This window comes from Hypoxylon trugodes (assembly GCF_022578975.1).
Source record: "Hypoxylon trugodes strain CBS 135444 unplaced genomic scaffold F4822scaffold_7, whole genome shotgun sequence".
Classification (NCBI taxonomy): domain Eukaryota; kingdom Fungi; phylum Ascomycota; class Sordariomycetes; order Xylariales; family Hypoxylaceae; genus Hypoxylon; species Hypoxylon trugodes.
This window is the reverse complement of record NW_026250022.1, coordinates 2,085,683-2,107,645: the sequence shown is the minus strand read 5'-3', so window position 1 is coordinate 2,107,645 and position 21,963 is coordinate 2,085,683. Positions and strand designations below refer to the sequence as shown.

The following is a 21,963-nucleotide window of genomic DNA, read 5'->3' as shown; positions in this document are numbered from 1 at the left end:
CTCAACACTTAGTATACTTAGCACTTAGCTGAGGACTATCTTTCTGACAAAAACACCAACAAATTGACAAGATCATATAACATTTCTAGCTTAGTAAAAAGGTATATACCCACTTCCTAGCTACTAGTAAGAAGTATACAAGTTGTAGCTAACAGGAAAAGACATTCGAGTTTTCTAAAAACTAAATTTCACACCCGTCAAAATGGTCGAGATCAGCCCCGCGTTCAAGAAGGCCCAGGAGGACTCCAAGAAGCTCACCTCCAAGCCTAGCAACGAAGACCTGCTCGAGCTCTACGGTACTTAATCCTGCTTTACTCGAATGCAGTTTGTGTATGTGATCAGTTTGAGAGGCTAACAGTGGTACTTCTCTTATAGGTCTCTTCAAGGTTGGCAATGCCGAGGACTTCAGCAAGGCCGAGAAGCCCGGTGTCTTTGACTTGAAGGTATGCGAAACCAATTCGACGATCCAGCGCATTTTGTCGTGAGAGCAGTCGATACTAACCCCTACATATAGAACAAGTACAAATACCAAGCCTGGCAGAAACTCGTCGACGAGGGCGTCACCCCCGAGGATGCACAAGAGCGCTACGTCAAGAAAGTCGAGGAGCTGAAGAAGACGTACGGCTTTGACGAGAGCAAGGTCCCCGAGGCCGTTGGAAGCTCTTAGATATATCGTGGATATAATTAAGACGGCAAGAGCAACAGCCGTCATAATACGTTGCTCATTTTTCTTTTTTCAGCCAATCGATTAGTCATGTTCCGGGGAAGACGGTACGCTTGTGTCGCAAAGAAAGAGTAGGGTCCTCGTGCTTGCGGGTACGGATGGCGAAAGACTATAGAATCGTCATAGCAATGCTAGATTAATCCGTTAATCTATAAATACACGTGAATTCACCAATAAAGTGGGATTCAGAGTTGACATTGGTGGTAAGAATGTATGTGATTTTATGAGCTAATATAGCCACTTAAAGGGTCTAAGAGCTCAACATTGGTAGGACCATCTCCATACCAGTTCCCACCTCGGACCTACCATCCCGCAATATTCTCATTCGCTTAACAATATCTTCCCGCATCCACAGTCCCCTACTCCCAAACTCCTCCCTTCCAATCAGGCTCAGTATACTTTGCTGTAGCTACCCATGGAACTTCATCATCCCCGTATTTCTGCAAAGGCAGACTGTATGGCATCCTCAAGCCTACTATATCTTCCTGATCATCAAGGCTCTCCTTCGTCGGCATATTCGATTTGAAAATAGGCATCATCTTTGCTTTATCTGCGAATAATTCGGGCCACATCAAAACCCCTATTTCCCATGAAGCAATCCGTATCTCACCTGGAACCTTCGTGGGCTCGCCCCAGGCCTGCTTGGATATGTTGGCAGATGTAAGAAGAGCCCAATCGATGGTCTTTCCCTCGTTGTATCGAATGTATGTCTTGATGTGTGGGGCTGCGCGCTTACGACCAGCCTCGAACTTATTGCCTTGCTCAACTAGTGAAAAAAAAAAAGAAATGAGTTAACGTGGGTAAGCAATTGAATTTTTGGAGTATTGTAGAATCGTAAAATTGGACTTACGAATTCCATCTTCACAGTCGTTCGCCCAATGGTAGAGTATAGGTTTCATATACTGAAGCTGTTTTGTCTGGATCGGTGATTGTGTTTTCATATGTATAGAACCACCAGATGCGTAGCCATCTAAAGAACGTCGTATCTCATCAGGAGTTGGAAATATTACTTTAAACTTGGGCTTTGGGGAGTTTGTTTTCGACGGTGGAGATAATGAATCGAATAATGTGCGCTTCAGCCAGGTGTCTGTTTGACCTAGTGTTGCGATAGAAGATATTTGCACTACAATGTCTGACCCCCCCGGCTGGACTGGGACGGATCTAAGGGCATGCTTAATACCCGCGAAACCCCAGAGAGATTTGCTTGGGTCGTCTTCATGTATGTCGTGTCTCCCAGGCACGCTTGCAATTAGTGCGCCCCGAACGGCAGAGAAGTCATATTTCTCGAGTCTGTCAACCATGGACTTGCAGATTCCTCGTTTGGTATTATAGGCTTTAAGGTAGTTCAGTAGGTCTAGTTTGAACCTTAGCCCACCACCAATACTCATATCTGCTTCTGATGGTTTCTGCGCTTCTGTAAGGAGAGGGAGCTGTGGTGTTTGCCAAATGCCATTTGCCATATTGGTCCAATCCTTAGATATCATGTTGGCTGTATGTATGATGACCTGGGCTGTATCATCATGTCTAAAAAGGATAAGCATTTTTGAATGGTGGGTACCGAACATCTCGGGCATGTACGCCGCGTGAAGGGTGACATTTTTATATTGGGCGGATTGTTGCTGTCAATTACTAGTGTTAGTTGACTTCGCTGGTATACACGATGGAGTGGCGCAATGGAAGTTAGCATGGGAATTGTGATTACAATTGTTACAAGCTGGGTTCCTGTGCTACTAGGAAGGAGGGGTTTAAGCGACAAGCAATATTCGAATGATTTGGCAGTATACATGTGAACTAGCGAGCTCTCGAATACACTTTAGAAATATCAAAGGCGGCTTAGGTACAATACTTGAAGAACCAGAGATACTGAGGATGGAATAAATTACCTCTAGGGACAATCTCTTAAGATCGTCTTTCTTCCAGAAGCCATGGACGATATGAACTTTGACGAGAGACCGTGTATCTTCGTCGAAGTGATTCATAAGAAAATCCACATCATGTAGATAATTGAACTCCCAGCACTCAGCAATGAGTGGGTCACCGAGTAAATCATGAAGCGATACAGCATCGACATTTAATTCATCTGCATAATCCCAGATAGTCGTAAGCTGAATCGGAGAAGGGATGAATTTACGCTCGTGAGCCACTCTTTTTCTCGGGGGACTTATCGGGTGCGTAAATGATGCTGGAAGCTCACTAGACTCTTCCGCAGTCTTGTCCTCTTCGGTGTCACTTGAATGCCTGCGTTTTGACGGAGGCTCTGCCATGTCGGACGAACGCGGCTTTTAAGTGAAGTTGTAATTTAAAAAAAAAAATGGCAGCCTAGACCAAGCACACCGTGTCTGTACGCTGTAAATAATCGCCGCGACTGTGTAGGACTATATGCAGAGATCCGAATTTGGTATCAATCAGGTTTCAACCCTGAGCACCAAAGATCCCACAGGGCTGACGCGGATGTGTTGCGAAGGTCTTAGCTTGGCATCCGACTGATCGTCGTAGGACGTGCACTATATTTGATTGTGTGTATATGTGATACATGGTAGTATGGAAAATACGAGAGAGAAAGTTGTAAAAGTTGTGAGTTCATCTCCAATTTATGTGGACGCTGACATTTTTGAGAGGAGTAACTACTTCATGGTGAGAGTCGGTGACTTCCTTAGCTTCCTGTTTACGGTATGTACAGTAAGGTAGGCAGCTGCAATTAAATAAGGGGCTTTTTGCAACTTGACACCTTGCATTAGCCACATTGCTTCATCTCATCCTCCTATCGTGGCTAAGCAGAGTTCTGGTTGGTGTCCTTCTTTTTAAAAGTATCGCTACTGTAAGGGGTCGTGTGGGGACCCCTTTTAATAGCGTCTAGCTAACTGTGTAGTACAATTGGAGAAGTACTTTTCGTAGCTCGTGTTGGTTTCTAGTAATAATTGGCTGGTTTTTGGTTGGTTAATTTAACGTAAATACTTATCAGTACCTGATCAAGAATTCCGTACAGTTTGTCAATACGGTATAGATACATCTTGTGCTATAATCAACAAGAAGAATCCGGGAAGGCGGTGCACTGTTCCCTTGGACTTTAGAAGAAAGAGGTTAGAGCGATAACCTACGGTAGTCTCGTTTCAACAATCCAATTTTCGCATTTTACCACCCTTACGCCTTACGTGCTTTATTCATCCCATCCCATCCCATAGAAAAATAATACAGACGAATCTATTAGCAAACTCGAGCCCTCTTGAATCCTTTTTTTGCTCTGAGTTGGCTCTTTTTTAATTCTGCAGACGTTGTAGCCAGCTGCTTCTCTTTTTTCCTCTGGTCTGTTTTCTTTTTATTCTTTTTCATTTTCTTCTAGTGAACATATTCCGATGCACTACAGCCGGTGACGCGACTCTCCTTTGCCCCCTTTATTCTAAGAAACGACAGAAAAAGGGTTCCGATAACATCCTCACTTCCTAATTTATCGTTACGAGTCGCGCGCCTGGTTCGAGTCATTCCAATATCCGATTGACGATACCGATATCCGAATACCGTCGTCAACTCGTTGGTCGTAATTATCGGTAATTTATCAATCAACACGTTCGTTATCCGCGACATCAAGATCGCACCCTGTCAGCAGCCATGAGGCTCGCTTCTCTCGCGCTGTTTCTCAGCGCTGCCGTCCTCGGCACTGCGCAAGCAATTGGTGCGGAGACGAACGATAGTCCAGATCAAGAAAACACATATTTTAATGGAAAAAGAGTACCCCCGTTACTTGAGATAACGGGCGACACTTTCGATAAGGAGGTTCAGCAGTCCAAATTCCTTGTTGTCAAATATTATAGGTAAGATACCATATTGTCCTCTTAACCGCTCCCCGGTATATCATATACGTTATTTATCGGCGTCTTATAATCAAACATCATTTGTGAATATTTGTGCGAATAGCCTACTCACAATCGCCACAGCCCGTACTGCCCTCATTGTATAGATTTTGCTCCGACCTATCAGACCTTGTATGAATATTATTACACCTCGAAAGCCCCGAGCGACCCTGAATCACCAACGTCTACCTCTTCATTCGAGAAATACTACGACATCCGGTTCGCTTCAGTAAATTGTATTGTTAATGGCGATTTGTGTACGAAACATGATGTCCAGGCATGGCCTCAGGTTGTCGTATACAAGAATGGGGAACGAGCCGATTTCGTTAAAGGCGGAAAAGGCATGGATGTCCTTTCAACTATGATTGAAGACGTGCTTGAGAAAGAGAAGCCTGGTACACGCCCGACAGGAATCAAGCTCCCCGAACCTGGTGCGACAAACCTGCCCACTGCCTCCGAGACTACACCACAGAAAGTAGACATCACCAAGCCGTCCAAACCATCTAAGCCTACCAAGACCCCCAATGAGCAAGGAATCTCCGTATCACTCACGGCCGAAAGCTTTCAGACTCTCGTCACAATGACCCAAGAACCTTGGTTTATCAAGTTTTACGCTCCTTGGTGCCACCATTGCCAGGCCATGGCTTCGAACTGGCAACAGCTTGCTAAGGAAATGAAAGGCAAGCTGAATGTTGGTGAAGTCAACTGCGATGCTGAATCTAGGCTGTGCAAGGATGTTCATCTTCGGGGTTATCCCACCATCCTTTTCTTCAGAGGAGGTGAACGTGTTGAATACAATGGCTTGCGTGGACTCGGCGATTTTATTCAATATGCTGATAAGGCTTTGGATGTTTGCGGCGGTGTCCAGGATGTCGACGCTGCTTCCTTCAAGGCTCTCGAAGAAAAGGAAGACGTTATTTTCGTTTACTTCTATGACCACGCCACCACAACCGAGGATTTCATGGCTCTCGAGAGATTACCTCTTAGCCTAATTGGACATGCTAAGCTGGTTAAGACGAAGGACCCCGAACTCTATGACCGATTCAAGATTACAACGTGGCCAAGGTTGTTAGTATCACGAGAAGGTAGACCTACTTATTATAACCCTCTCACGCCCAGGGAAATGCGCGAGACTCATCTTGTCCTGACCTGGATGAAGTCTGTCTGGCTACCTATCGTTCCGGAGCTCACTGCCTCGAATGCACGTGAAATCATGGATGGCAAGATTGTTGTCCTAGGAATTCTCAACAGGGAAGACCAGGAAACATTCGTGAGTGCTAAGCGTGAAATGAAGCGTGCTGCAAATGAATGGATGGACAAGCAAATCCAACTATTCCAGCTTGAGCGACAGAACCTCCGAGATGCTAAACAGCTTCGCCTCGAGGAAGCAGAGGACCGCAATGATCAGCGGGCTTTACGAGCTGCCAAGAGCATCCGAATCAGCATGGATATGTCTGATCGTAAGGAGGTTACTTTTGCCTGGGTTGATGGTGTCTTTTGGCAAAGGTGGATCCGGACTACTTACGGTATTGACATCAAGGATGGTGAACGGGTTATCATAAACGATGAGGATGTGAGTTAAACATACACGACATACCTGTTGTAATCTGCTAACATGGACATAGAATCGACGATACTGGGATATGACCATTACCGGTAGTCCCATTGTTCCTTCGCGAGTATCGATCCTTGAGACTATTTCGAAAGTCACTGCTTCCCCTCCCCTAATTAAACCTAAGCTCACGATCTCGAGCTTCGAGAAGATATTCTTCGACATCCGAGTCACCTTTACCGAACATCCTTATCTCTCCTTTGGCTGCATTGCGGGACTTGGTCTAGGTTGTGCGTCATGGTTCCGAGGACGACTTCGGAGAAACCGTGGCAACTTCCGCCTAGAAGACAACCTCCCTATCAAGGAGATAAAGGAGGGTCTTCTTGGTACCACCGCTAACGGGAAGAAGGATTGAACAATTTCTTTATTTTCGGACGGAAGCAAAGAATTGAAGCATCGGCATTGGGAAGTCATGGGTTCCTGGAGTTTATATCATCCAGCGGGAGTTCTGTATAATACTCTCTTGTGTCCTTGCGCTTGCACATGTCACCCATACAACTGGCCGTTGTCATTTTATAAAGGCTCGGTGTCTTGGTTATGGGCACGTTTATATCAACACAGAAAGCTACGGCGCGACACGAAACTTTGGGGTTCAGGGAAACGAGATTCAGGAAGGGAGTTACTGAGGGGAGCAGTCGAGGAAAGAAAAATGAGAATGGTTACGCCAAACCGGACTCTTGTGTTTTCATCACGGAAGCAGAAACGAATGCATCATCATAATAATATCCCCTATACTACTTTGACATTGCTCTACATTGTCTTGTTCTTTCACTTAAACCTCCGCGATGGCCTCGTGCACAACGTCTACATAGAATATTCACTAGAGTTAAAGGGAACGGATGCTTCTTGCATTATAACATCTCGCCCTTTGGTAGATAAATTGAGACATCAATACAGTACCTCCGCCATCCCTACGTTTGGATTAAAAAGAACATGGGAGCGCATATCAGATACTGAATGGCTGTCTTACTGATTGTAGGTAAATGTTTCATGAGTGAATCTAATAATTAAAGGCGCCTCTCGAGCGAAGCTATTCGCACATCTTGCACCCATCAAGCCGAGCTTTTGCATATCCACCCCAGGTCATTTCAAAATCGAGGTGAATTCATAATTCAACGTAACTTATCTATGTATCTGAGGTAACCAGGCTATCTGTACAAGAAATGCCCGATCTAACCTACTTACGATAAATCTACTTGTCCAGAAGTATCTAAGTATCTTAAGTGTAGATCTCATCCGTGAACGCATTCAGACTCAACCCAGACTTCGCCAAATCCTCCACATCGACCAAGAAATCCAACGGCATCTCGACCAACGTACCACGCACACGACTCAACCAATCCTTAACCTCGGCCACACCACCAGGGAACTCGTCGCGAACTACATGTCCGTAATCAACCTTTCCATTCCTCCTCTCTTCCTCAGCCTTCTCCTTCTCCTTTTCATCATCACCAGTGGGGATGACGAAATACCGACTGAAGAAATCTTCGTATTGGTCCCAGGTCCTTACGTGGTCGTTGGGCACGGGGTGGAAGACTTTAGTAAAGACCTCGGTATTCGTACGCGCAGTGCCCGTCCACAAATTGCGGAAATCCTCACTCATAGGATCCTCAACCAGTCGATCGGCGCGCGAGCCCCAATCGTAGTCTTGTGGGTCGCGGCCCACGGGTGTCCAATTCGCATTCGGGCGATCCCAAGGCTGGTCCGGTAGTAAACCCAAATGCTTACGCCAGAGCTGTCTTCGCAAGGAAGCAGCGAAACGTGAAGCAGTGAACGGTTGTCCGTTCATAGTACTTTCAACGGGTTCCGGGTCTTCAATCACGACTGCGATCTCGGAATCGTGGGTCCCGAGTTGGCTACGGTCGTTTAGGTTTGCGGAGCCGCAGATCACGAGTCGGTCGTCGGCGATTAGGACTTTGCTGTGGATGTACAATTCCTCGGATACGAAGGCATCGAGCTCGGACTCGGGACTGCCGTCCCAGGGTACGTTGCGGATGTCCGGGCCCCCGTCCATGTAGCAGCTAGATACCGTGTCCCAGGTCCGGTCGCGGGCGTTTGAAGCGGCGGATTGGTAGCGCTCGTAGTTACCTTCGTTGCCGTATTCATTGCCTTCGTTTCCGTAAGGGTATCCGCCGACGCGGTCGTCGTGTTCGCGTCGTGCGGATTCGTAGGATACGCCGCTTTCTTGCTCAACTTGGTGTAGGGTTGAGGATATGTTAATGCGGTCGTAGTTGCGTAGGTTGTAGAACCCGATGTACCGACGCCAGTCATCTACGCCTTCCTTCTGTAGGGATTCGATAATGCTGTAGCCCCCGCGGTTGATACTGTTATACTGGAATTCCATGATGGCACGGGTTCCGAGTGCGCCGTCGGATTTGAGGTCGCCGGCGAAGGCGGGCACGGCGGGCATTAGGACGATGACTTGGAAGTCCTCCCTGTTGTTATGCGCGCGGACAATTCGCGACACAATGGTGGCGCCGATTTTGTTCTCGACGGGTTTTTGTTCGTCGGAGGTTGCTGTGATGAAAAACTGTGTATTATTAGATTTTTGGATATTTGTTAATGAGTTTTCGGGGAGTATTTTACCTGGTTCTCGATGTAGACGAAATGCTGAGCATTTTCAATGGCGTTGATATAAGCATTGGCGATTGAATGTTCGGTTGGGTGACCAGCAGACCACTCGGAACAACTTGGTGATGATTAGTATATACTCTGGCCACGGCTTAGGAAAATACGTAAACTTACCTTCTGCAAAGCTGGATTTTAACACTACCAGAACGGTCGAAGTTATCACGACCACGGTCACGATGTTCCTGATGCTCTTGGCCTTCTCCTATAAGATGCCTAACCCCGCGGTTAAAATGACCTTGAACATCATCAAAGAAGCCATGATGGCTTTCTTCGTGGGATCTTTCGGTGGACCCTCCGAAGCCGATCCTCTCGTACTTCCCGGCGTCTCTCTTGGTGTATTTATCGTCGAATATGAAGTTCCTAAGACTGCATTAGATAATTCTTTTTATCAATATTTGACGGGTACATACCATCGGTCGGTGAAATGATCGATCAGACTTCCAACGATAGGCCCTTTTAGGGAGATAGCAATGTCGGACCAACCCATTCTGGAGCTCTTGGTTCTATCAACTATGACTTGTGAGATTTTGCTTCTATCAATAGTTGTTTATCAATACTCACGTTTATTATGATCCCAGTTGTCAACACCTTCGAAGTCGTAAACTCGAGCATTGTTGAAATCTTGGCCGGGGAACACAATTGCATCCAGATTGCCAGGGTGAGCGTCGGCGATGGGGTGGCCTAATGATATTTAGAAATCTCATCCATGTTTCAAAAATATCAGCTATTCGACTTACTGTTCGTGTCATATCTCCCGAAGCCTATTTATCTTATTGTTAGTAGTTTCTCAGAGGGTTGGATGCCGAATGCTTTAACATACACATATCAAGACCACCCATAAAAGCAATACGTCGGTCAACGACACACAACTTTTCATGGTGAGCCCAGTACAAGACAGTATCACCGAATGAACCGTAAAGTTCTTTCAATGCGTCTCCTGAGAACTTGGATAGACTGAAATCGTCGAGTTTCAGACTTTCTAGGGACAGACCAGCAAACGCAGATTCAAGCTTCTGACGGTCCGTTGGCAGATGATCAGGATGTCTAAACACCTTGATATTTGGGTGTAGAGCCTCGAGAGCATGTTTAGTATGCTAATACGGCGAATTAGTAAGATGTGCAATTTTGGAACCCGCATAATCACTCACCGCAGAGTCAACTAAGTACCAGTAAATTAGCCAGGTTCATAATATTGTTAATTTAAACAATAACGTACGAGTTAGCGCTTGAGTGACCTCCTTGTATACGATAACACGTATTTCAACGCCTCTCTCGGCAGCTGCTCGTAGCATGTTGTCGAGACGGTATTGCTCATTGCGTGAGGGAGGTCGACGGAGATACAGCTCCGGACTCAGCCACCAATCCAAGATGTAAACACTCTCTCTAGCCTCTGCATTGTTATTAGTGCTGACTGTTGAGAAACACATTGGCTTTTACTCCTCATAAATTACCTTCAAGAGCGAGAGATACAGCGTAGAAATACGATGCTCCATCGACATACCACTTAACAGCACCGGAGGTCTCGGGGGCAAAAGACTGAAAACGGTTATTGCTTGTGAATACGCTCTGCTCGGCGCCGGCATTGTTGTTGTGGCTCTCGTGGTGAGGACGCTCCTCTTCTTCATGCTTTATAGCATCTTTCACCTCCTTGAAGGCATCTTCCACCTTATGAAAAAGATGATCCATTTTGGAGGGATGAGGTAATAGTTGGTTGAATTTGCAGTCAGATAATGAGAAGTGAGAAAAGGATGTAGAGATTCCGGATCTCTAGCCTACAGAACAAAAGAAGAGGACTTAAATCAAAGATAAATCCAGGTTCCAAAGTTGGTAGATTGATATATCCTAACATTCATCTGAAACTCAGGTTACCTTACGTGTGGATGATAATAGTTGTTTGTATCTAACTGGAGGGTGAATCACGAGTACTGATATGGGATTATTATTATGGAGGGGCCCGAGGGGTCGAGAGGGAAGACCTTGGAACCAAGGACGCTTTCAAGCTGAGATGTCTTGGCTTGCATCAGTTCCCCCTAACAAAATCAATGAGCAAATCAAGATCGGCTTAGCACATTCAAGGGGCATTATAGGCGACCCTGAATACGATATACCAATGGCCATGTTTGGTAACGGATTGCTTGTGAGCTGAGATGTTGATAGGATACAAACGAAGACGAATGGGCCTATGAAATGGGATAGTACCCCTCCCCCAGCAGCTTACGACATATCAGTTATGCACTGTACTAATGACTGTGTCGCTCGGGTTGTTTAGGGGAGGATAGGCAAGAGAATACGGAGAATTAGCGAGTGTTTTTAGCGATGACGGAGGGTTTACAGGGCATCATCAGGCATCATCCATGCATGTTTCAAGGAGTTGTGTAAGGAAACATCGGAGTGTCGCGTGACACTGTGCAACCGTGTTACATAATTATCTTGACACTAGACTTGCTTAGGTAGCTAAAGGCGGTGACTTCTTTACTGACCGCCTTCGAATAAAACCGGAAGAATTAGTGGCCCACTAAAATTTTCAATTGCCTGCCACTGTTACGATAGGCGTAAACCTTCTATTAGCAGTCTCGAACCAACAACGCATTCGCAACCCCGATCACGTCAACATGTCAAAAAAACAGTCGAAAACCAAAGATGGCTCCTCTGCGGCTGCAGCGGGTGATTCGCGATTCGCTAATTTCGAATCCGATCCACGTTTTCGCCTCCCCTCGAAGCATCGCAGCAAAACTACTATAGACAAACGTTTTTCGCGCATGCTCAAAGACGATGATTTTGTCGCAAGCGCAAGAGTTGACAAGTACGGCCGAAAATTGAAGTCTGATAGTAAAAAGAAGGCCCTACGAAACATATATCAGGCGGAAGACGATGAAGATATTGAAGTGGACGAGGACGATGTGGTGGAACGAGAGCTTCAGAAGGCCAATGCTAAATATGATCCAGCTCGTGGCGGCGGCTTCTCATCTTCTGAGTCAGATTCCGACTCCGGTTCTGATGCCGAAGACGACGACGATGAGGGTGCAGAACCTGAGGTTGATACATCTGGAAGTATGCAAAGGTTGCGCGACGCTCAGGCAGACGTCGAGACGGGGGATGTCACAAAACGAATAGCAATTGTGAACCTCGATTGGGATCATATAAAATCGGCCGATTTACTGGCGCTATTTTCCAGCTTCGTACCTAAAGGTGGACGAATCGAGCGAGTTTCTATCTACCCTAGCGAGTTTGGTAAAGAGCGAATGCAACGGGAAGAATTAGAAGGACCTCCTAAAGAAATATTCAAGAAAACATCCGATTCAGCAGACGAGGACTCCGAGTCGGACTCCGAAGAAGAAGAAAGTGACGAAGAGGAAGACGATGACGAGAAGATAAAGAATGATATCCTAAAAGAAGGAGATGATCAAGACTTTGACAGCGATGCGCTTCGGGCTTACCAATTGGATCGCTTGCGATATTATTATGCCGTAATGGTATGCTCCGACACGGCTACGGCGGAAAAGATTTATCAAGCCACTGATGGTACGGAATACCAATCTTCGTCAAATTTTATGGATTTGCGGTTCATTCCAGATGACGTAACATTTGATGACGAGCCAAGAGATCAGTGCGACTCTATAACATCCGATTACAAGCCGACGGAGTTCACAACCGACGCTCTCCAACACTCCAAGGTCAAGCTCACGTGGGATATTCATCCAGAAGAAACGTCCCGAAGGGATGATATAAAACGAGCATTTAGTGCTAGCCGTGCCGAACTCGGAGAGAACGACTTGCGCGCTTACCTGGCGAGTGATAGCGACGACGATGGTGTTCAAGATGAGGACGAAGAAGATCAAATAGACGTGGCGGATGATCAACCGAAGCTATCAAAAAAAGAGCTAAAAGCGAAGAAACTACGCGAAGCTCTTGGATTGAGTTCCGAACCGTTATCCCGATCATCAAAGTCCGGACCGGTCGGAGATATGCAAGTTACTTTCTCAGCTGCATTAATGGATGGCGATAAGAAGAAGAAAGAGCCAGAGGCCGAGGAGACGACACTAGAAAAGTACAAGCGCAAAGAACGGGAACGAAAAGCCAGAAAGAAGGAGAAAGCAGTGGCGAAGCGTAATGAGGCACCCGATGAAGAGGATGGCGACGAAATCGCAGAGGCCCAAGATGACCTTGGATTTGATGATCCCTTCTTCACTACCGATGAGCCTGCCAAGAAGTCGAAGCACTTCGAAAAGAAGGAGGATCGCCGAAAGAGGCGAGAAGCAAAGGATGCGGAAGCAGCTGAAAATGCTGCGCAAAAAGCGCAATTGGAGCGACTCATGGCGGATGATTCTAAAGAGGCAGCCGAACATCTTGATCATTTCGATATGAATGAGATCGGCCGCGTAGAGAAGCAGAAATCTAAGAAATATAAGAAGAAAGGAAAGAAGGACGTCGAGGATCACGGCGGTCTTCAAGAAGGGTTTGAAATGGATGTTAAGGACGATCGATTCAAGGCTGTTTTCGAAAGCCATGAATATGCAATCGACCCTTCTAATCCAAAGTACAAGGGCACCCAAGGAATGAAGAAGTTGCTCGAGGAGAGGCGGAAGAAGAGGAAAAACGAGCCGGATGAGCTAGATGGCCCGCAACGGCATAGTGGCAAGGCTAAGAAGCAAAGGGGATAATGCCAGCCATACAAAATTAAATGTAAGCCCAGCTTCCACATTCAGGACCAAGTTTATAACAACCTATCTACCTATATAAGATGATACCCAGAGTTGTCGGCTTGATGAAGAGTGGTTGTGGAATCACATGGGCCCTCTAAATGTTCAAAGCATGAGTAGACGCTTGGGTATCTACTAAGGCAACAAGGCAGGCGATACTCTACCAATTGTAATATATGGATAAACCGATTCAAATTACATCAAACGCGACTCAACCCTAAAATGGCTGCATCATTTCTCGATCCCCGTTCATGCGACATTATTTCATGACATAATCACGCGTATTCCCAAGCATCTGGTCCGGTAGACGTATATGTCCTGACTCCAGTGTTCAAGCAGTCTTCTGTCCCATGCCCAACATACAACTGATACGTTCGCTCTCGCGGTTCACCATCACTGACCGGGCACATCAACCAGAACTGGCCAGCATTACCCAAGACCACAGGCGCACCGAACGATTCGCTTCGCTGGCGTTCGAAACCCGTGACGATCGATCCCTCTGGTATCGCAGCTGAATGTGCGGTGGTGTAGGATAGGGATCCGTCTGGCGCGATGTATACTATATTTCTCAAAATGTTAACCTAACCGAACTACTTAAGAGGGGATTTGGTAATGGTAAGACCTACCTTGCTGGCCACCAGGTACTCCGACATCCAAGGATAACGTATTATTACCCCCAACAAATACAGTTTTGGAACCAGGGTAGGCGGTACAGTCGAGACCCTCAATGCCATCGGGGCAGTAAGCGGAGGTATCCTTATTTACGTAGAACTTCCCGCCGCTAGCGTTGATGGCATCGCCATTAAAAAATACGTCGTCGGTAGCAGGAACTCTCCAGACTCCGGCGGTCCATGGGCCGTCCGGGACAGATCCGGAGGCAAGGACCGCGATTGGTAAAGTTAGGAAAGCTGCAGAAGTCCACATGATTATAAAGTGTTGAATTCTCGATTAAAACCGAGGGACTTTCCAATGCTGATGAACAAAAATTTAGTCAGGAAACACGAAGGCACTCGATTTCTTATAGGCGTTTGGCGCTGGGTAAACACGACGTGGTCTACCAGTATCATACGTTGCATAGGAATTAATTATTGACCTCTTTACGAGTACGAGAATTTAGTCTTGAGGCTTTTCATGCCCAGAATACGACGTCGCAACTAGATTTAGGTTGAATGTTACTGATATAAGTCTAGATCAATCTTCGCCGGCTAATAACTCCATGCACTTAACCAACGTGGTTTTCTATATTAGGAGCAACGTAATCTGGATTGATGATGTCAAGAACAGTTGGCGATACGAGATTGAATTCCTTTGCGCCACCAGTCTATCTCCTAGATTTTGCCTTTCCCTCAAGTGTTAGGGTTCCTGATCTGCTAGATGTATCATAATAACCATTGTTCTAGCATACCATTCCACAGCTACTTTTATTAACCCTTAACAGTATACAGCTATTTATGCAGCAATTTACATAGTATATCAAATTCGCGCCCTCTTCTACCATTACTTACTGTTCACAACTAGCTCCTCTAAAAGAGGCTCAGACTTGCTAAGCATCATGCTTATTACCCGAAGCGCCGAATTTACGACCCCATTCCTTAGTTTTCTTATCCATATCACCCCTTACAAGTATCATAACGAAAGCCATGATACCAGCAAGGAACCAGTCCCAAATTGCAGCCAGAACACCACCCCTGATGCTTCCTCCCAGCATACTCCGCCTCACCAGACTCGTTAGGATATCAGTTGTTATGATCTCCTGACCGCCTTCTAAGGCCTTTAAGGCTTTGGTGGCAATTAATTCCGGTGCCTGTGGAGCATCTCCTTCCTCCAGCTTTTTGGTGATACCCGCTTTATATTCATTCTCGATGTCCAAAGCCTGGCCTTGGATCGTAGCGGGGAAAACTGCGTGGACGCGGACGTGTGGTTCGTGCGGGTTCGCGGCAGCGTATAAGCCCAGTTCTTGGGATAGGGTATCGGCTAGAGCTCGTATCGCGGCTTTGGCTGGGCTGTACGCGGTATACCCGGCGAAGCCGAAGAATGCTAAGAAGGAAGAGGTGAAGATGATATGGCGGGCGAGCGGTGGGGTACTTAGTTGGGCACCGGGCTCATTGAGAGTGTCCTTCGGGGAACTCTTGAGCCAACATTTTAGGGTTGCGTGAACCATGTGCAGACCAGTGAAGTAGTTGGTATTCATTTGCGCCCCGAAATCTGACACTAGGGTGTCGATGAACAATCTAGGGCGGGAGATGCCGGCGCAGCACCATACGATATCTGGTGGGTTTCCCGAGTTCCATGATACTACTTCGTTGATAACGCGCACCGCCTCAGGTGCCAGTGTTAGGTCTGCGCTTATTTGGTGGAAACGCTGTGTTTTGGGATTGGACGCTCCTTGCTATAGCTCAGTTAACTTTCTGGAAGGTCCAATGTAGGAACGAGATGCTCGTCATACTCGTATATGCTCGATCCCCTGAGTTAACCTATCATGGTCGCGCGCAACAATGACGACGTTGGCGCCTTTCTCAGCAAGCTGACGTCCTACTGCAAGACCAAGACCCCGCGATCCACCAGTAACGACCACAAGCTATCGATGTTATTAGCTATACGGCTTCATTATCTGTAGGTTGGACAACACACTCTTCCCTGTACCGGGAAGTCGTTCTTAGGCATGATGTATCGCGTTCGGCCGATCGACTGTTATTACTGATGTCGCTATCGCCGTCGCGATTGCTGTTTTATTAGTATCTTTTGTAATGAATCTATATACGCGCTTTCAAAGAAATGCGACGTGGAAGATGGGATTCGTTTAAAAAAAAATCAGGGCAAAAGAAAGGAAGGGATGAAAAGGGGGAGTAAGGGAGAGAAGTACTTCGGTATATTGGTATGTTGGTTCAAGGCATATTGTCACGTCGTACAGGGGCAACTGCATAATGCCGTTGAATTTTTAGTTGTAGTCGCCCAAACTGTAGAGACCACAGCTAAAAAGTAAACGCAGGATTGGGTCTCTTTGCCAACATACTGTATCGCTGCCGTGGCAGGATCCCTCGGTTTGTTTTTCTTCTACTTGAAACCCCACTACGGAGATAGGTACATAGAATGACCAACCACGATGCATGTGAGAAAGGATGCCCAGTTGCTTCTTAGAAGTCTGCGCAGGATGAGCGGCAATAGACCCTTTTGATAAATCGTAGTACGGGATATTGATATCTTCTTGCTTTTGCCTGAAGGAGTCCTTCAAATTTCTCACGATGTATGTGTAGCCTGAGTACTAGGTAGCCTTCTCCTTTTCGCGATCGCTACCTAGGTATTCCACATCTCTTTGAATTCCCTTGCTTACTGTGCTTCCTACGTGAACCGTTCGAACAGGACTAACTACCTGTTGGCGGAAGTTAACATTGTATATTTGGAGGACGGGAATCACCGTTTACGCATGGATCTGGTTGTCGCATTCTTCGTTGAGAGATTGGCTAAAGTTCCCTTATTATACTTAGGTACGACGCAAGCAGGTACTCGGAAAGTGTGAGTAAGGTGAATAGTATGCCGACTCAGTCAAATGTTGCGACTTGAAAATACGAGAAGTGGAATTGCCAATGTTGCTTTCCATGGTGAAAGATGAATGTTTGGAAACAATAGCCAATGTGGGATGAACATAAAAGACTGGGAAAAGAAAGGGGAAAGCCAGGTATTTTCTATTTGGCTTCATCATCTGGGGGACCAATCGGGGTAGGGATCTATCTATCTACCGACATATCACATTCCTTACGTACCTGGGTAGATAGATGTAGTTGCACAACATAAAGCAGGTGGGACAATACCTTATGATTGGATATTTCTTTGAATATCCCGGCATCTCCTGTGGAGTAGCCCTTACCCGCCCGCCAGCATTCACTGAGAAAAGGAAATATGGCCGAAGCCCACCGGATATCCTCCCAGTTTTTCTAGACATATTTACTTGGGTCGACGCGACGTGCGGCGTGTGCCGAGCTTATTAGAGTGAAGAGTTCTCGTCCTATTACCATCAGCTATGTCGGGAATCGAAATTCTTCATACCTAGGTAGGTATCGCTATAATTTCTCGCTTATCTTCATTGATGCATCTACGCTTAGCACTTCTAATGAGCATTATTATCCCACTAACATACCAAAGTGTATACAGGGAAACTTCCGTCTTCGACTTGAAGCCGTGCCTGTATTCTTTATGTCGGGCTGTCCCGTTTTATTCGGCCATTCGAACCTCTCTCAGCGCTAGAGCCTTATTAAGATCTCATAAGGGGGATCCTCTGTTGGTTATCATGTTCCTGGCGTGCTTAGCTCATGTGCTCTCGTCCTCGACTGGGTAGTCATCCGGGACCACCGTTCGGGGTGTGACCACAGGACTAGTGAAGGATGGCTCTTTCGCCGCCAAACTCCAAGTCTTGGGATTTATTTGAGTAGTCGGCCAGGTTCACTGTATCGCTTAGGACGTCGATAGTTAACGTATCAGCGTGTATCGCTCGAAAGGAGGATAAATGGCTGTATGAAGATTTCTAGGTAGGTGGTCCCTTTCCCAGTTTACGAGAGATTCTAAAAGGATAATATTATTATGTTTCGCCGCGGAAATTTGAAATTTACAGGGCGGGGGTAAAGGGCTGGTTCGGTAGCATTGGTGGCGTCGTCCAAAAAACTTTTTTTTTTTTTTTTAAATGAGGGCTCGATCTCATCCATACTATATTTATGCCTAGGTATGTATCTTGCATCAGACATAACGATTCGTGGGAAGCTTACACCTATTACGGTGGTCTGCCTACGAAGCTTGCGCTACTATCCTTGTGTTTTGTAAATCGCCCCCACGCTGACAAATGGGCGAGTCAAGGATCATGTAGCGAGAACGCCTCATAGTACATGCGTATGCACCTCGCCCCCTCCTCCCAGCATACGGGCTTGTTATTGGACAGGATATGGTGCGCTGCTGTTCTTGTGATTGTGACTCGTTATCCCGCAAATGAATCTCAGTGTAGTATCACACAAGAGGGGTTCGCCCGATGTGGTTTTTTGCTCACGCTGGACTCATGGCGGTATTGTGGTGTAAGGAAAGAGCCGCAAGTGGAGCATGTCTGCCCGTCTTACGGGCATTGTAACTAGTATAAATCTCGCTGTAAGGCAGATTTCGGGGGCGAAATGCTACTTGGCAGATCGCTTCATCGTTCAAAAAACATACGGCTGTTCATATAAACGAGACTTTGCCAGACTTATACTGTAACATCATGGCGGTCAGAGACAGCGTACCGACTTATCGCCTTCGGCCTACAGCCCTCAAAGAATACCTGAAGCAACTCTTTCGTCAGGAGATCGCAGTCAACGTAAGACCTAATCTATAAGCCACGCGGGCTGCCCGTGGCTAGGATCGAGGCTAATCGTAACCGATGACAGACTTCCGAGGATGGCAAAACCTTCTATTGGTTCACGATACCACGAAAGCTCAGCCAAGTAAGTGATGAAGTTAACTACCGCCTGGTTTCAACGTGTTCTTATAAGGCTGTCCAGGGAGAAAGAGATTATATCTATGACGGACTTCGATACAAGAAGGACGAGGATACCGATCTGTGGGAATAATGCCTTGCAGATCACTAAAGAGGGGAACACGGCAAGGTAGTCTTAGGTCAGATCCGCCTATTTGTAGAGAACGCTTTATAATTGGCAGATATGAACCCTTGATGTAACTGGTATGACCTGAAGGATAACTTCAGGGATCTGGAACGGGACATCCATTTGGCGATTCTATTGGATTTCAGCTATGCCAAGCCCCTGTCAATAGTGTCGCACGCGCTAGAACACCCACATTTACAGGAGGCCTTGCATGGCTGTGTAGGGCTCAACGTTGCTAGAAAATTAGCGTCCGCAGATGGCGAAATGTATCTTAGTTTTTCTACTTCTTGCTTCATATCCTAGTGCCTCTAGTTATATCCCGTCCATTGATCCTGTCTTTTCATGAAGTTATAGTGTGCTGTCGTGGTTTCTATTCAGGATAATTCGGTACTGTACGAATCAAACTATTCAGACTGTTTCAACCATGTCTGCACAGACTGCCGGAGATAATGCAACTCGGTTCGAGGAATCTAGGAGCAAGTTCTTAGAGTACCCCGAGAATCTTGTCAGGACAGAATCTTTCCGTCACACACTCGAATTATATCGGCGAAGGCTTGATCGCAACAAACTTTTCGACCCCAAATTTCGCTCAATAACTTGTCTTGATTTATATCAAGATAACAACAGTTCGTTGTCTTTCATATCGCAAGTCTTCAAGGGAGAGTCGCTAACCAACAGCTAGCGTTTGCCCCATCACAGAAACTTGACACAATAAAAAAGCTTAGTGAATATCTTGACGAAGAAGATGGTACCCCTTTATGGCGACTTGTGTACGGGCGCACCAATTGCAAGAATAGATCGGTCTGAGCTAACATGCGAACAGTTTCCTCCAGTCTCAATCAGCCCGAGGTGCATTGGGATGCACCAAAGAGCAGCTTACTTTATTACTTACTTATTATCAAGTAATGCCCTGCTTTTTAGATTTTATCTTGACTTTTAGTGTCCGGGGGAATCCCGTGGCACACGCTCTTTTCAGGCAAGAAAACTACCTTGAAAGGAACAGCCCTGAGTTTTCCCTACCGCAGCTTAAGCGAGGGGGCGTTCAAATGCAGCATGCTTTCAATCTCCTCTCTGTGGAACGGGCTAGCGACCCTGAGGAGAAAGATCAATGGCCGTTGCGTCAAGTCGCACTCTACCACTCCTTAGATGTTACAAACGGGCGATGTTTTTGGATTATTCTTAAAGGAGATCGATTAATTGCGCGTCGTATTTACTCCGCCACAAAACACCACAGACATCTTAAAGCCGCAGAAATCACTAGCCCCGAAACATCGTTTATTGCTTCACTACAGGTACAGATGATTGCAATTGAATGGTGCTCAGAGAGTTGGGCTGATTACATTGACTACCTTGAGGAGATGATCAGTTCAAATTCCGTTGAAGGGAAAGCGGCACCAGTGGAGAAGATGACAAGCCCCGAGGAGATCGAATTGATGCATTCGCCAAAGAGCACCAATACTTGGGGAACCCAGTCCGATACTTCCCCCATTAGTCCTAGGCGATTTACATTTTCTCGCGCTTCAACGGATATTCGCACGGTCTTCCGGCGATTTTCTGGACTTGATAGTAGCATCATTGAAACCCCCCGTGAAGCAAATGATAAGGATATCGAAGCGACAGCAGGGGTAGAAGAAGAAACCAACGATAGTGACAAATTATCGTACCTTGAAAGGGAGTTCTCTTTCAAAAAGTTCCAGCGATTAAGCCTACTCTCCCAGGGCCTAGAACAGGCATTGGTGGCCATTGAACAGAATAAAGGGGTCCTTACAGCAATCCAGGAACATTACAACTCGGTTGTTAACTCATACGGCTTCGCAAATCATATGAATAAGGGCGTTTGCGACAGCGATATAGCAACTTTCCTTACAAGGATACATAATACTAAAAGAGACTTGGATATACACCATAGCCGTTTACAAACGTTATCTCGAGCGTTAGAAAACGACAAGACAGTGGTACGTTGAATCACCGACACAAAAGCCCCACCTACATTGTGTAACCAAGTACCTCGCTGTTTCAGCAACTAACCCTTCTCTTGTATAGTTTACCACTCTTTTACAATATAAAAGCGAGAAAGTTTCGGAGTATTTCGCGAAAAGCGCGAAGACATCCTCGGATAAGATGGAACTTATGACAGCGAAGATGCACGACATTGCTGTTCGTACAGAGCAGGAGACGGTATCTATGCACGTAATTACAATATTTACACTTATATTCCTTCCGGGGACCTTTATTGCTGTATGGGCTTGGATTCCACGACTTTTCCCACATTTTCTAACTTTACGACAGACCCTCTTCAGTAGCGGTGTATTTCAATGGAATGACGACGGGAATCTCGGCTCGGATTGGGTTATTCGAAAGAACGCTTTGAAACTATTCTTCTCGGTGTCCTTACCAATGATGGCTATTATTTTATCGGCTTGGTCAATTCTATATCTTTATATGAGGCGAAAGAGAGAACAGGAGAAACGGAGATTGGTGTTACCTGTGACGGAGGGGCAATCGGCTGAAGGGGGTACGGACGGGATAGCTCATTGGAGAAAGGTCTTAGAAAGGGATAAGAGTTGAGGGTGATAGTCGAAAAGGGGTTGTCTGCACATATGTATATTAGGTACCTACCTAAGATAAAAAATACGGCGGGACAACTGGAAGGCACATCTGGATCGGAGTTACAGCACGGCTATTTGTGGAGCAACTCACGGACCGATCCGGTAATCCGGGGGCGATGTGGGGCTATTGTAATTCAATCTCTTTCTTTATGTTTGAAAAAAGACATACATTTACATATGTTAACAGATTTATGAGCTTTTACCCTGTGTGTAGACCCATA

The 21,963-nt window shown here is 46.2% G+C and overlaps 10 protein-coding genes across 10 annotated transcripts; 6 read left to right on the top strand and 4 right to left on the bottom strand.

Annotated features, from left to right (window-relative positions):
• The first annotated feature begins 6 nt into the window (after window positions 1-6).
• F4822DRAFT_410977 (acyl-CoA-binding protein) lies at window positions 7-902 on the top strand. The gene is made up of 4 exons (XM_051458813.1): window positions 7-101; window positions 162-296; window positions 376-443; window positions 515-902. The coding sequence occupies exons 2-4, from the start codon at window positions 203-205 to the stop codon at window positions 665-667; spliced, it is 315 nt and encodes a 104-aa protein (XP_051312469.1). The 5' UTR covers window positions 7-101; window positions 162-202; the 3' UTR covers window positions 668-902.
• F4822DRAFT_410975 (phospholipase D/nuclease) lies at window positions 764-3,379 on the bottom strand. Its single transcript, XM_051458812.1, has 3 exons — window positions 2,608-3,379; window positions 1,575-2,343; window positions 764-1,490 (listed from the first exon to the last, which is right to left on the bottom strand). Exons 1-3 carry the CDS (start codon window positions 2,986-2,988, stop codon window positions 1,084-1,086), a joined length of 1,557 nt encoding a protein of 518 aa, XP_051312468.1. The 5' UTR covers window positions 2,989-3,379; the 3' UTR covers window positions 764-1,083.
• A 474-nt stretch (window positions 3,380-3,853) lies between these two features.
• Window positions 3,854-7,217, top strand: F4822DRAFT_410970 (thioredoxin-like protein). The gene is made up of 3 exons (XM_051458811.1): window positions 3,854-4,533; window positions 4,657-6,145; window positions 6,198-7,217. The coding sequence occupies exons 1-3, from the start codon at window positions 4,331-4,333 to the stop codon at window positions 6,537-6,539; spliced, it is 2,034 nt and encodes a 677-aa protein (XP_051312467.1). The 5' UTR covers window positions 3,854-4,330; the 3' UTR covers window positions 6,540-7,217.
• Window positions 6,176-7,217, top strand: F4822DRAFT_324327 (uncharacterized protein). The gene has a single exon (XM_051455518.1). The coding sequence runs from the start codon at window positions 6,597-6,599 to the stop codon at window positions 7,155-7,157; it is 561 nt and encodes a 186-aa protein (XP_051312466.1). The 5' UTR covers window positions 6,176-6,596; the 3' UTR covers window positions 7,158-7,217.
• Window positions 7,218-7,403: 186 nt separating this feature from the next.
• F4822DRAFT_431562 (phospholipase D/nuclease) lies at window positions 7,404-10,501 on the bottom strand (the record flags this gene model as incomplete). The annotated part of the gene is made up of 10 exons (XM_051461492.1): window positions 7,404-8,714; window positions 8,771-8,873; window positions 8,930-9,175; window positions 9,226-9,325; window positions 9,377-9,496; window positions 9,553-9,576; window positions 9,636-9,909; window positions 9,964-9,974; window positions 10,032-10,205; window positions 10,267-10,501. The coding sequence occupies 10 exons, from the start codon at window positions 10,499-10,501 to the stop codon at window positions 7,404-7,406; spliced, it is 2,598 nt and encodes an 865-aa protein (XP_051312465.1).
• Window positions 10,502-11,373: 872 nt separating this feature from the next.
• Window positions 11,374-14,010, top strand: F4822DRAFT_324322 (uncharacterized protein). Its single transcript, XM_051455517.1, has 2 exons — window positions 11,374-13,498; window positions 13,933-14,010. The coding sequence occupies exon 1, from the start codon at window positions 11,428-11,430 to the stop codon at window positions 13,474-13,476; it is 2,049 nt and encodes a 682-aa protein (XP_051312464.1). The 5' UTR covers window positions 11,374-11,427; the 3' UTR covers window positions 13,477-13,498; window positions 13,933-14,010.
• On the bottom strand, window positions 13,634-14,670 carry F4822DRAFT_324298 (uncharacterized protein). The gene is made up of 2 exons (XM_051455516.1): window positions 14,142-14,670; window positions 13,634-14,074 (listed from the first exon to the last, which is right to left on the bottom strand). Exons 1-2 carry the CDS (start codon window positions 14,437-14,439, stop codon window positions 13,791-13,793), a joined length of 582 nt encoding a protein of 193 aa, XP_051312463.1. The 5' UTR covers window positions 14,440-14,670; the 3' UTR covers window positions 13,634-13,790.
• Window positions 14,671-14,674: 4 nt separating this feature from the next.
• On the bottom strand, window positions 14,675-16,831 carry F4822DRAFT_324129 (uncharacterized protein). The gene is made up of 5 exons (XM_051455514.1): window positions 16,529-16,831; window positions 16,379-16,432; window positions 16,147-16,239; window positions 15,962-16,093; window positions 14,675-15,904 (listed from the first exon to the last, which is right to left on the bottom strand). The coding sequence occupies exons 3-5, from the start codon at window positions 16,177-16,179 to the stop codon at window positions 15,059-15,061; spliced, it is 1,011 nt and encodes a 336-aa protein (XP_051312462.1). The 5' UTR covers window positions 16,180-16,239; window positions 16,379-16,432; window positions 16,529-16,831; the 3' UTR covers window positions 14,675-15,058.
• A 1,737-nt stretch (window positions 16,832-18,568) lies between these two features.
• Window positions 18,569-19,506, top strand: F4822DRAFT_324285 (uncharacterized protein). Its single transcript, XM_051455515.1, has 3 exons — window positions 18,569-18,847; window positions 18,918-18,974; window positions 19,032-19,506. The coding sequence occupies exons 1-3, from the start codon at window positions 18,752-18,754 to the stop codon at window positions 19,098-19,100; spliced, it is 222 nt and encodes a 73-aa protein (XP_051312461.1). The 5' UTR covers window positions 18,569-18,751; the 3' UTR covers window positions 19,101-19,506.
• F4822DRAFT_410936 (uncharacterized protein) lies at window positions 19,440-21,926 on the top strand. Its single transcript, XM_051458810.1, has 4 exons — window positions 19,440-19,759; window positions 19,816-19,903; window positions 19,957-21,088; window positions 21,177-21,926. The coding sequence occupies exons 1-4, from the start codon at window positions 19,558-19,560 to the stop codon at window positions 21,699-21,701; spliced, it is 1,947 nt and encodes a 648-aa protein (XP_051312460.1). The 5' UTR covers window positions 19,440-19,557; the 3' UTR covers window positions 21,702-21,926.
• The last annotated feature ends 37 nt before the right edge of the window (window positions 21,927-21,963 follow it).